General features: G+C 39.4%; 1 protein-coding gene across 1 annotated transcript in view; it reads left to right on the plus strand.

Annotated features, from left to right (window-relative positions):
• The window catches only part of MCC (MCC regulator of WNT signaling pathway), a 184,171-nt gene that overhangs the window by 151,255 nt on the left and 18,468 nt on the right, over positions 1-14,448 (plus strand). Inside the window, 4 exon segments of the mRNA XM_054288341.1 lie at positions 1,487-1,627; positions 2,774-2,874; positions 5,107-5,290; positions 11,934-12,168. Of these exon segments, the coding sequence (XP_054144316.1) occupies positions 1,487-1,627; positions 2,774-2,874; positions 5,107-5,290; positions 11,934-12,168 (661 nt within the window).

Consider the following 14,448-nt stretch of genomic DNA (forward strand, 5'->3'; position numbering starts at 1 on the left):
ATAGATCAGCACAGCACCTTCCCCTGTCTGCACTCTGGAGCGTCCCTCTGTGTGGCTGACCAAGTAGTCATGGCATCTTTTTTTCATAAGTCACATTATTCCTTGAAATAAGGACTCCCATAACTTCGTCTGCATCATTCTGAAATTAGCTTGCTTTGTTTTATCCTGAAGAAACAGAATAATAGCAATTAAATGTCTCAATAAATGTACTCATGCGTGGTGGTGGGGCATATATACCAGCAAATAGGTTTCTGTCTGCAGAAGAGAGATTGCAGCTTTCTGGTTGCAGTTAAAATACTGCTGGTGTTATCCTTTAGCAAGCTCTATCAAAGCCAGTGTTTCATGTCTTTTTTGGCACATAAAATCAAAACTGTAGATCAGGAGTATGAGAATTGTGTCTCAGCATATCTCTATCCAAATTCTGTCTTCCGTACACTAGTTCAAATTTAGTCTTATCAGTACAATATCTCTTTGTATTTATAGCTCATGTTTTTGTAATGCTGCAAAATGTAATTCTTGTTTTCTTTTTTCTTTCTTTTTTTTCTGTACACTGTACAATTATGCTTTGACAACATGTATCATTATAGAAGATGTCAAGGTGTGGAAAGTGGCAGTTCTAACATCTAGAAAAGTCAGGGCTTTGTTCTGACAAACATATATACTAGCCCTTCTGAGTCTTCTTTGTCAAGAAGTCAGTGATTTTAGAGTCCTGGATGGCATGGATTTCTTCATTATCTACCTGTGCAAGGTTTCAAATTGTTTCTCTCTGGTTTTGGCATATATCCAATTTTTACAGTTAGGTGTAATATATTGATGTATGGTTCAGTTGTCAGCAGAGAGAATAAACAATAACACTGATTCTCTAAATCTTCATCTTCAGGGTTAACCTCATTGAGGAAGGCATTACAGTTAAGCTTCTGTTTGACTTTTGCCAGAACATTTGGAGGTTACATTGCCCCAGCGAAACCTCATTCATAGTTTGGAAGTTGCCTCTCTAATCACAACCCAAACATGACTTCAGATGGAATGGTTACTCTGGATTTTCAGAAGAAAGGAGGCATTTATGCAACTGCATGATCCCTGAACACACCCACAATCACACTAATGAATATGCCATTTAAAACAAGTTGCAAATGTGGCAGCAGAAAGTGAGGAATGAAGGCAGAAAAATTGAGCAAAAGGTTAATATGAAACCATCTTATGCAGTTTTGTGGCTGCAAAACAAGGGTATAGCTTTCTGCTTGCTGCTGCTGCACAGGGTTATGACTACATTTTATGAGGAGGAGAAGAGGATGACCTGAGAGAAATTTCTATCCTCTTGGCTTTTGATAAGATATACAGAACTGATGGATTTTGCCATCTTCATTAAAAAACACTTGTGTAGACTAAGAAATTTTTGTTGTTTCAAAATATGATTATCCTAGAATTTTCAGAACAGTGACTGTAAGCTAAGCTTGAAGGTTGCAAATTGCTTTTTTTTTTGCAGCCGTATCGAGCACCTGAAATCCCAGAACGACTTGCTGACAATAACACTGGAGGAGTGCAAGAGCAATGCAGAGAGGATGAGCATGCTTGTGGGCAAGTACGAGTCTAATGCCACAGCGCTCAGGCTGGCACTGCAGTACAGGTATGTACCTACACAAGGGGCTCAGCCAAGAAGAGGGAGCTGGGGGGAGACTTGGTAGAGGTGTTTAAGAGTGAAGTTGATGGTGTGCCATAGTAATACTGTTAATTTTTTGTTTTCTCCCTGAAAAAGCACCCGTTGGTTAAACTACCTGACAAACTACCCAACTGAAGTTATTCCTACAGTATATTTCAACTATAGTTGACCAGCATCTAACAGGAATGTAGAGGTTTATCTCTTCATTCTTAAATACTGAATTAATGTTTGAATTAGGGATTGTGTGTAGACTGAATCTGTGTTGCTGAATACAGCCTTAAGATACAGGATCTCTGTACCTGTCCCAAGACCACTGGAGGCAGGGAGTGTTATACTCCACATAACTCAGAATGACTTTGTATTGCATTAGTTGGAATTGTAGACTAATGGCTTGTATTTGGTAGTTAGTATCTAAATTTGCATCAAGCTGTTCACAAAAATACAGTGTGACTTAACACCTTCAACTGCAACTAATTTGGGACTGGCAGGTTTGGTCTTGGAACAAATTGTGTGCCTTTTAAAGAATGTATTATTTTACTATCAGCCTTGAGCAAATTGCAATGAAGTGTAAATTGCTAATAGTATATTAATATGTATTTTTAAAAACATTAAAATGCAACGGGGATTGCATGACTCATAAATGTAATTGGAAGCTATTCTGTTGTAAGGGGGAATATCTTACAGCCAGGACAGAGCAAAAAGTATTTTTCTTGCATCTTTTCCACTTGCAACACTTTGTGTAGTATAATTGTATTGTAGAGTATAGAATACTGTAGGTTGTATACTAAGAAGGTCTGGGAAAAGTTTCTCAAAGGGATCTTGACCACCTGTTTAAAACATGCTTCTGGAGCTTGCTTTATTTTGGGTCACTCTTATCTTTTGGCTTGTTACATTACTTGAGGCCAGCCTGTCACTGTTATAAGAATGGGGAGACTGCTGAATGCTCGTGATAGAAGCTATGTGTATAATGTTCTTTAATATCCCTGCTGCTACAAAGGTAGTAGATAATCATGCAGTTAATCAGAAAGCTCTTTTTTTGTTGTTGCTATTGCAGGTATTGTTCTTCTTTAAATTGCAGTTAACATTTTGTGTGGTTTTTGTTTTCCCTTTCAGTGAACAGTGCATAGAAGCATATGAGCTGCTGTTGGCATTGGCAGAAAGTGAGCAGAGTCTCATTCTTGGACAATTCAGAGCTGCAGGTGTTGGCTCTGTTGGTAAGATGTCAATGAACCACTTAATTTACCTGGGGTTTTTTGGCATGTCAGTTGTCAGTAGAATTGGTTGTAATCGTGAATCATGTCATCACCCATTACTTAAGAATGCTCTCCAGTCATTTCTTGTTTTGAACTATTTAAATTATTTTATACACCCCAAAAATAGGGGTAAAATGCAAGAGAGCAATTTAAATTCACCTGTGTTGGTTTCACGAGGAGATGCCTCTTCTGGCAGGGGTGAGATTGTTGTAGGCATGCAGCCGTACAGAGTGGAATAATTAAACAATACTTGTGAGCACAGGTGGCTTAGGGCCATACAGCTGTGGTAGTTGCAAATCCAGATTCACTAAGATTGATCCCCCAGAAACAGTCTAATCTGTGAAAAACTGGGATTAAAATAACACAAAGTAGCATTGAGTAGTTACGAATAAAAAAATTTTTAAAGGCTGTAATTTTTCACCCCCTGTATTACCTTTGCTCTAGAATTTTAAAATATTCTATCTTCTGTTTAGCCTGTATGTTCTGGATTTTTCTTATTTTGTTAGTTAATCCTGTGGTTAGGTGTTGTTTTTTAATATGCTGCCTGCTAAATAATGGAACAAACCACTGTCATAGGTACAGTACAGTTCAGAATTTGGAGCTTGGCATTTCTGCTGGCTCCATTCTTCTGATAGAAAGAGGTGATTCCACAATGAAATTCCAGTGTTAGTATTTCCATTCCTTTAATTGACAGTAGAAGACAGTCATGGTAATCTTCAAGTAGAAAGAAGCATTCAGAGAGAGAATAACTCTTCATACTGTGCTGATGCATAGCAAGTGCATGGTGTGTTAGAACCACTGGCTTCTCAGGAGGGGGGATGTCTGAGATTTTCTTCTACCTTTCTCCGAACTCTGTTCATTCCTTTCCACAATGTGCTAGGTAACTTTTCCCAGCTGGCAAAGATCAGTGTGTAGCAAAAGTGAATTGAGACTTGGATTTTCTATTCCTGTAGGTGGTAGAAAGAAGTCTTACAAGGGAGAAATACTTTGGGGTTGAGTAGGATTTCATCTGATGTGTATTTTATGGAAGAGACTGTAATTAAATTTTTACGTAGCTATCTGTCTACAGCTGTTAATTATGGTATTATCAGTTACAGCCATGAGATAGAAATAGTGCAAATTTCCCATTACACAGCATAGCATGGAGGAAGTTGTGTATGGTCTATGTACCTTTACTTCATGATGAAATTTGATTAACACTTCTAGATTTTTGGTTTGAAGATCAGTCAAGCTTTATATCAACATCTGTGAGTGGAAAATTCATGGGAGTTACATCACTTAAAGCTGAGCATATCCAACTTCTCTTAACAGAACATTCACCCTTCCTTTCTTCCTCATTAATGTTACTTCTAGTGCATGCACTTCACTCAGCAAGTCTGCAGTGCAGGTAATTGACTTGAACAAGGATTAAATGAAAATCCAACACAGAGCAAGCTGTTGAGTTTTGCTAAAGTATAAATATATTATAGCTTAATCTACAAATACATTCATAGATTTTCTTATAGCCAGTAACATGTCTTAATTTAATGATTTGACTGCAGTGCAGCTGGAAGACTGTAGGAGTAGTGACAGTGATTGTTTCAGTCCTGCTTCTCCTGAAGCTTACCAGCTTCACAGGTGCTGTATAACCACTAAAAATTATAGCAGTTTAACCAAGGCTAGTTTTCTTTTGGCTTAGTATGCATGACTGTAAAACGTGAGAGGCTGCTTCTCAGCAGCAGGGCAATTCTTCAGTCTGGCCAGGTAGCCTGTAAGGAAGTGTTCTGGCAAACCATCAGGCTTGAGATCAAGGTGCCTGTGAGGAGAAGTTCCAGAGATGACTACGCCGTGAAACCACACTGCACTGACTGGAGTAAGAGTTGTAATTGAGGCTGAGGCTTTTCCAGTGTGTTCATAATTTGAGCATCCAAACCTAATGTTAATGCAAAATGCACACCCTGTGTAAAAAGACAAGCTAAAATCTTGCATCACTTAAAACATGTTGCCTGGAGCCGCAAGTACCTGGAACTTGTCACTGGGAGCAGGGTGCATTTGGGCCAGTATCCCAGTTACCACTGATGCTGACAAGGAAGTGAAGTAGCTTTTAGTTCACAGATTGGTAATTTATTGTCATTGTCTTGGTATAAACTGAGAGTGAGTAGAGGGATCTCTTGCCTTAATTCCTGTCTGAAACATTGTTTGCTTGAAAACTAGGGGACCAGACGGGTGATGAAAATGTCACACAGATGCTTAAGAGGGCTCATGACTGCAGGAAGACAGCTGAGAATGCAGCAAAAGCCTTGCTGATGAAGCTGGATGGGAGCTGTGGGGGAGCCTATGCAGTCACAGGCTGTAGTGTGCAGCCCTGGGAAAGCCTGTCCTCCAACAGCCACACCAGGTAACTGCAGCTCTTCTGTTCTCCTAATCTCCTAATCTTCGATTCCAGACAAAAAGTTATGTTCTATTGTATTTGCTGAGCTACCTCCCCTCACCTCACTCCTTTGGCTTCTGTGCTTTGATTTGTAAGTCACCATGCCTCAGTGGTCTAATTGTCTTTGGACTTTGAGCAACTCCAGCCAAGAGGAGTTCTTTATAAATTTGTTGCAAATGAGTGACTCAGACCTTTGATCTTCCTCATAAAGGGCAAAACCATTACATTTGTTTTACTACAGTGACTTTCTTACTGTTTTATTGGAACTCAAATCATGTTCTTGTTACTCACATCTATTGTATGCAGACAGCCTGGACGTGCGGAGAGCCAGAGAGCTGAAACAGGCTTTCACTGGCATTTTGGAGTGCTCAAGAATTGTTTTCTAAATGTTGCAAATCTAGCCATTTTAAACCATTTCCTCTGTTTTAAACCATTTCCTCTCCCTTCTCCTTCCTTACCCTTTGTACTCCTCCAAATTATTCCTTCCCATGGAATAGATTGGATTCTTCCAGGAAAGACTGGATACTACAGTTTTTCTGAAGACCTATAAAATAATAAAACATGGATGAGCTATTATTGCAGAAGTGCTCCAGTTCAAATATATCTGCCAGCAGCTTTATTTTGAATTTTTGCCTGCCTGTGGTGTAATTGTACTCTGCAGTAAATATGTGTGCTTGTGTATGGATACAAATTTGGCAAGTGTCCTGGATAAATATAGATGAACATTTTTCTCTTTAAATGTTATTTTTGTTTCTCAGATTTGCTCTAAAACTTCATTTTAATTCAGTTTTCTAGGCAGTTCTTTATTCAAATGCTGTCATTTTTTTGACACTTCAGAAGTTTATTTTAGTACTGTATCATTTCCTCCTCTTGCTGATGCCTCCTCCAAAGGATCTTATTTCCTGCCATATGACTAGCTTAGAATAGCTAAAAAGGGAGCAAAAAGGTAATCTGAGGGAACAGGGTCCTAATGTGAGGTGAATTTTAATGTTATTTTACTCAGAAGTTTTCTGGTGCATTCTCAGTGTGAGAAAGCTGTGTCTTTACATAGAAATGATTGTGGGAGCATCTGTGCTAGTAGCACACTGATCACACTTTCTACCAAAAGCATTTAAACCAGGCTTGGAAAGAAATTACATCAAGCTGTTTCAAGCACGGGGCTTGCTCTGTCTTACACCATATCTACACCTGTGTGCAAACATGTTGTCTGTGTTTAGTTGTAGTAACACCTCTGCTTAAGCCAAGCTAGTTGCCCATTCTATTGTTTGAAAAACTGAGAATTACCTTTTTTTTTTTTTTTTGTCAGCTATGTGGCATGTAGTCAAGGCATAGTAATTTTTTTTTCTTGGAAACAGTTCAGGCAGTTTCCAGTATTGATGGGGAAGAACTGGGGGGAGGGGGATTGTTCCTGTTTCAGTGTTTGCTTTCCTAGACTTGCACTGAAAGTGTTTGGTAGGAGCGTAATCTCTACAGCTCTTGCTTGGTTTAGCAGAATTTTTGGGAGGATAAAAGTCTGTGTTCGTGTCTGTATTCATTGGTGGTCAGCTGGACCTGTGTGTGTGTCCATGTGAGGTGTTGGCTCAGTAGATAAAGTTTCAGCAGAATATATTTCAAGTGGCATAGGATTTAAAATTTCATCAGCATAAGCTATGTCATGAATGTGAAAATGCAAATTTAGTGTTCTTATATGAAAGAAGTGTTTTAGCTTGAGCCATTATTGTCATTGTAGTATTTTTTTTTCTGGTGTGGAGGAACATATCGTGCTGAATGAGGTAACTTCTACAATTTCTTTTTATATATGTGGAACATAGGAGATAAAAGCTGTTGTCACTCACTTGGATGGCACACAGCAAGTCAGGAATTTGTGACAGGCCAATCTGATTGTTACTTACAGATTGTTGTCCCTGTCCCCTCCCCTATGCCCAAAGTAGTTTATCTTTGCCTAAGCATACATATCAGTGAAAATATTTTTGAAACTTCAGCTTCTCCAGAAAATGTAAGTCTTCTCTTCTCTCCTTCTGTTGCATTCACATGACACGTGGTTAGAGGTGTTTTCAGATTTTTCTACCCTATCTCAAAAGAGAGGAGTCTCCTCTTCAGCTTACAGACACAGTGCTACCCCATTCATGGAAAATCTATCTTGGTTCAAAAGGCACACACTTTTTTATGTTTATATCACAGAACCACAGAAATCAAGTTTGGAAGATACCTTCAAGGTCATCCAGTCCGACCATCACCCCAGCACCACCATAACCACCCCTAAACCTTATTCCCAAGTGCCACATCCAGATAGCTCTCTCTTGAACACTTCCAGGGGTGGTGATTCCACTGCCTCTATGGGCAATTTATTCCATGCCTGACCATTCTGTCAGTGAAAATTTTTTACTAGTATCTAATCTGAACCTCCTTTAGCACAATTTAAGGTCATCTCCTCTCACCTCTACCCCCCCACCTGGGGACCACTGTGAAAATATTTTTACAGTATTCAATTGAAACATACTTTGAATCTGCAAAACAGATTTTTCTTGCCGTTGATGTTCCAGTGTTGCAGGCTTTTAGTTGCAGATACATATTGCTGCCTTTTCCCTTTGAAACTAAATGAATAAAGTGGTAGTAGGATGATGAAAACTATCCTTTGTTGAGACTTGTGACAAATGACTGATTCTCCCTGTTGTTTGAAATCCTGTAGAATATGGATTTACAGTGGAATTGTTGACCCATCTTGGGCTTTGAAATTTCAGATGAGATTCTGCATCAAATCACTGAACACGTTACTGAGATTAAGTGCTTGGTGAGCCACTCGTGATGAGTGGTAAACACTGTAAAAGGGAACAACTGAAATGAAAATCAATGAAAGGCAATGAAAGAGCATCTAAATTCATTTGACTGGCAGCAGCACCACAATAATGTTGCCAATTCAGTTTTTGAAAATAGAAATTGGTTTGCAATGTAGTTGGAAGTCATAATTATTTTAAATGGACAGAAGCTAAGTATAGAACATACACTGCCAATAAGATTTGACTGATTGCACCTTTGAAAGGCAAGAAAAGGGAAGAAGCCCACTTTTAACACTTTCTGAAAATGGTGTATTTTATTCTCTTCTGTGCTAGTAAACCCAGCCTTACATCTGGGTTCACGGGAGGACAGATTGCGTCCCTTACAGGCAAAGGCAATTCTTTTCAGTGTTATGCAGTGTCACAAAATATCTGAACTCAGTCAATGGTAGGAATATATCTGTCGTCAGAACCATCTCAGGTTTCAGAAAAGTTGGTGACAGACAAGAATATCTTGGCTGAGGAGTGCAAATAAGTTATTTGGAAACGTCTAAATAGATATCTCAGTGTTATCTGCATAACACTTTGTTGCTGGACTGAAGCAGTCTCAGAAGGAAGCAGGGCAGTTTACCAAAGGCTCTGGTATTAGCTGTTGTTTGTCCTTTGCCTGATTGGGCTATTTTTCAGTTTCTCTGGAAGAGAAACCGGCATTGTGCTGTCCCAGATCTCAAACCACAACGTTCAGCTCGAAATAAGGTGTTTGGGCTATGTGCACTGTGGATCAACTGCATTCTTTAAAGTATTAGGTTGTGTACAGGTATTCAAGCAAGTTTGTGTATTTAGTTCTGACAGTGTTAATCTCAGTTCTACCAACTGTATTATCTACACCATTGATTAATTGCAATTGTATTCATTTATTGACTTGATTTTTAACAGATAAAACGACGCTCATGTAGGGTTTTATGGATAAATTTTTGTAGTGTGCAGAAACTACTCACAGAGAAGCACTGCTGAAAGTCTCTTCTTCTTCCATCCACTGAATTCTATACACATACACTCATGCTAGCAAATAAGACTGACATTACACTGTACCTGCCCATATATTTTCCAAAACTTGTATATGAAAATTAGTTTGACATCACCCAGGCATGACATCATCATAGAAGACTCAAGGAATGAATCAAGTGTAAAGAATATTTTTTACTCTCTTACAGCATCCATGAGAATGGGCAGATTGATGTTGTATTCCCTCCAGCTGTGATGAAACTATGATCCTTTCTCTGTGCTTACCTAAACACTTGAGAAATAAGAAACTGCACATCTTTTGCAAGAGTTTCCTGTGGTTTTTGGATGGATGCATTATACTGTAAATGTTTTCCTTTGTCCTGATTACAGTTCAGAAGGGAGGGCAATATAAGAAATTCAGGATGAAGTGCTCACCAGCTGTCATCCCTTGAAGGGAGCAGTAGTGGACAAGCACTGTGGCTGTGGAGAGCTGTTTGGTGAGGTTTTTGGGGCAGCATACCTTGGCAGAGTTGCTGGGGAGATCAGAAACTCTGCAGTGCTGTTCCTGTCCCTTCTACCCCAGCTGCTTCCAGTCTTTTGGGTGGGGATGTGCTGCTAAATGCAGGGGGTGGCTGAAGGTTTTTGTCCTCTTGTGTGCTGGCTGAGACACAAGTTCCTTGCTGAGCTCTCTCCAACGTCTGAAAAAAGCAAAAAAAACACTCTAGAAGAAGAAGAGCAGCTTGCTAGCAATTCACCAGAGGAGCCATCTCAGCTGCAGACAGGCAGGCAGGCAGCCAGGACTGAAGTAAAAGCAGCCTGAGTATCACTGGCAGCAGCCCAGACTGCCTTCCTCAGTTTGGACTCCATTCCCCTAACATATATGTGCATAGCTGTGGGTCTTCAAGGGCCAAAATCTGTGAATATGCATGGAGTATGAGGTCCAGCTCAGCATAACAATAAACGTTCAGCATTCTTTTGCTCAGGTTTCATTTGCAACCGGAGGGCTGGGTTTTCTTTCCTTTTCAAGCCAAAACTGAGATGAGGCCTTTGTGCCCCAAGACTTTTAAAGCTATCCTTCCTCCAACAACAGCTGTTTTACATTTAATGCAGAAGAGCTCTGCAATTGCAATCTTTGGGTGCTGAGGAAGAAACTTACAGCAAACTTCAGTACAGAATAAAGTACTTTTCACATTGTCTGTCCTCATTTTTTTAATGTATCTAATTCATCAAGATGCTTTTAGGCTCAGTAAAGTAGGATTTAGTAAGTGTTTCATAATTTTCTAATCAAGAAATAGTATGAACAAAAATTGGTTTCTGCCTGGAAGGGTTTCTATGTATCTGGGTACTGAGTGTTCTTAAGTCCCACTTAAGAAGAAAAGAAGGAGAAGAAAATGGATGAAAACAAAAGCAAAGGCCAGTTTACAAAAAGTAAAGGCCAGTTGTGTTGACTATGGCAGGCACCCTCAGAAAAGGAGGAAATAATGTGAAATTAACATAGAACTGTAGTAAAGAGCTGTAATACGGTATGTCATGAGGGGGAAGGATTTTGAGAAATCTTGTTAGACCTGCCAATTCGCCATCTTCTCCAAGGCGGTGCTTGGAATTTGTGGAAAGATGGGCAATTATTTGAAGCACTTTAAAATCAGTGTAGCTTTAGCTGAAGTAGAACCAAAGGAAAGAGAAAAATCAAGCCTATCTTGATAGGCTTCTCCTTTGCATATGTATAATATTTCAGGACATCATCCTGGCTCTCACACCATCTAGCGGGTAGGACTTTTTTCCTTAGTACAAAAATGTTGAACAGCGATGCAATTTGATACAGAAAGTTATTTATTCCCCTGCTGATAACTGAGATCATCTAGCATTCCAGACAGGCACAGTTAATGGATGACTTATCCCTCACCCAGCAGCTGATTACAGGACCTTAGGAGACAGCAGGGAGTTTTGAGTGAGGCTATAGAAACAACATGGCATTTTATTTTCCTTTTAGTGTTATTGCAACTATATTCAGCCCTGGAATGCTACAGCTGTGTCAGTCTGGGCCCCCTGCAGCACTGGCATGCATGGAGGTGGGTAGGCAGCACTCAGCCCCCATTGCTCTAATGACATTATTACCCCTTTCTGCAATCTCTGTGTAAAAACTTACAGGGCAGAGTAATGGGCCCTCAGTTGCTCAGAAGATACACCAAGTCTTTCATGATGACTTTTTATTAGAATTCCTGTTACTCCATTGATTAGTTTTAAATCACTCTAGCCCTGAAGGAATGCTGAGGAGTACACCTTCACATGAGCTAAAGTTCTCCTGGCAGTGGATTTTTCATTAGGTTGATTCCTAAAAGTATCCATTAAAATATCTGAGGTGATAACTGGTATGGTCATTAGCAGAGATAGATGAAGTCTGGGTTCATTCTATTTTTTTAGCAGATGCTTCGTCTCAAAGATGGTGAAGACTCAGTGTCTGAGCAGCTTGCTGTGCTGTTACTGCTAAGAAGTCTTAAAGAGCTTTTTTTTTTTTCTTTTTGAATAAAAAAATCCACCACTTTTTTCTGAAGACACCATTCCAGATAAAGTAATTTGTTTAGACATCAGTAAATATCTGGCTTTGCCGAGAACTTGTCACATGATTCAATTTTCATGTGCAGCTTAGGGAATTAATTTTTTTCTGAATTTGTCACCTCACATTGCAGTGTCCATGCTACATCTGTGTCCTTTCTGTGAGCTTTTAGGTAAGACTCAGATGCGTTGATGAAGTATTGGGAGTGTGTTTGATGTAAAAATTAAGATTTTGTTTCAAATGTATTTTTTTCTAATGCCATTCTTTCTCTTTCCAGTACTACCAGCTCAACAGCAAGCAGTTGTGACACAGAGTTTACAAAGGAAGATGAGCAACGGCTGAAGGATTATATCCAGCAGCTGAAAAATGACAGGGCAGCAGTGAAACTGACAATGCTGGAGCTGGAAAGCATCCACATTGATCCCCTTAGTTATGATGTTAAGCCACGTGGAGACAACCAGAGACTGGACCTGGAAAATGCAGTCTTGATGCAGGAACTCATGGCAATGAAGGTATTTTATTCATAACCAAGAGGGGAGCTGCTCTGCTGGCAATGCCTCTGTGTCACAAAACATGCTCAGTCACACACATGGGAGGCTTTGATAGTGGTCACTGGGTAATAAAGGGTAACTTTTTTGAAACACATAATCTGGACAGCAAAAATCCAGTAGTCACTGACAGAAGGCAGTGCGTTAACAGTGATGAGCTATGTGCATTCTGAATTAGGAGGACTTCATCTGTGTCTCTAAACTTGGAATGCTCTTCTTGACAAATCAGATGCTCTCTTTCTGAGAGATATGGCAGCTGAATTGCTCAAGGATGATGAAAAACCATGATTCAGCACTTCCCAAGAGATAGTTCATTACTTACGAGCTAGCAAATGTGCATCATAAATATTTGTGAACTGAAGCAGAACAAATTCAGCTGCTTTTAATATTGGTGTGGGAGGAGGGATGATCTGTCAGATGTCATTCCTAATGCTCTCTCACAGTTGGTCACAAGTCCTGAGCTCTTTAGGCGCTGTGTTGCAATCTATAGCTCAGTCCAGAGACTGAGCAAAGGGTAGGCTGTGTAATGACTTGCATTAATAGAGAGTTTTGGAGAAAACCCTGGTTTATATGTCCAGCTCTTAAGATGTGATCTAGAAAAGCTGATCTTTACTGACCGGGTGTAGAGCTTATATCATTTTAAGTCTGTCTTCTGTATTGATTTTGAGAGGTGAACTAAAACATAGGAACATACCAAGGGCAATACAAGTGTATGTCTGCATTCAGAATTTGTCTGGTTTTGATTCAGTTTAACTTCTGTATTTTAGTACGTGCTAATTTAGCCAGCTAATTGCTGACATGTCAGGTGATGATATTGAGTGGGACAGAAAATCCTAATAGTTTCATGAGCTTCTAAAGTTATAGATTTTTGTTCAGATGTGCTGCTTCTGGCTAAGTGGTAGCCTGGTGATGATAATTATGTTCTCAGTGATGCTGCTTTTCCATGACGACAGACACAGTTTTGCAATAATGCCTTCATTATTCACAGTTCAGAAAAGACTGCTTGCTAGAGGTTGGGAAATGTAAAATTATGTTACTTGTTTGAATACATTGTGACCAACAGCAAAATATTCCCCACAACGAAAGCATGCGATATGTACTGTAAGATGTTGGTAGATAATCAGATGTGTATTTCAGATATCACACTTCTTTTCCTTTTTTGCATCTAGATCTTCCCTGAAGTATCTTGTACACCATTCTTACCTCTATTTTTCAATTTTAACTTACTTTTTTTTCCTAATTTTATTTTAATTTAAAGGTAAGGGCAAACTGTGGAGCTGTATCCCTTGTGAGGTACGGGCCTTGTCTTCCCTGACTGTCAGGAACACCAGCAGTTGCATATCATAATTTCTGGTACAGTTCTGTGTGCTGGTAATTCTTTTGTTCACAAAACAGTCATCTGACTTGTTTTTGACGCACAGCATCCATTTGTCTGGACCTGGCATATTGGGTTTTCACTGCAGGAATTGCCCCTGGAAGAACATTATCTTCTTGATTGTGTTGTGTGGAATGCATACAGAATAGACACACATTTTGCATATGTGTGTGGACTTACCTTCAGCCCTTTGCAGTACAGAGTACAAACTGACAGTACTGTTATTCATTGTAATTTCTTGTACTTTGCTGAAATTCAGAACTGCAGGAAAACCGTATGTTTCTGAAAGAGACATTGTGAAAACTCAATTGTGAAAACTTGTGATTTGTCAATGTGTTACCTATCAGCTTACGTGGTTGTTGCTGGGTTCTGCATTACACCTCCTCTTCTCTTTGTGTGGGTAAAAGAGAGTTGAACCTAAGGTCAGGACTCATTTTGGCTTTCTGAGTATATTTTTTGTATCAATTATTTGAAACATGTATCTTACAAAGAACATCATATACATCCACCTCCTTCTGAAACAAACAGAGAATTTAGGTTTCCTTACAGTATTTTATTTAACTTAAAGCAGATGGACTGCAGAAGACTTCATTGTTTTGCATTTTGAATTTGTTTTCTCCCTTCTACATTCTTAGCAAGGGTGATACAGCTGGAACAAGCTACTCGACGATTTCCCAGCGTTGCTGGGTCTTATAATCTCCTACTGTCTTCCCAAAACTTGGTTCTGTGTTGGAATCTCTGGCACATCTTTTGGCACCTTCCATTTCTGATTTCAAGTAAAAGCTGATCACCTCATCAGTTTGAAGTACCTTTACTACAGTAGTTCTTCATTATTATTTAGAAAGGCATTTTGAGGGTTGTTTCTCTGC

The sequence above is a fragment of the Melozone crissalis genome, unplaced genomic scaffold (genome assembly GCF_028551555.1).
Source record: "Melozone crissalis strain CALT ecotype California unplaced genomic scaffold, PUWL_Pcris_2 ptg000005l_1, whole genome shotgun sequence".
Lineage (NCBI taxonomy): Eukaryota > Metazoa > Chordata > Aves > Passeriformes > Passerellidae > Melozone > Melozone crissalis.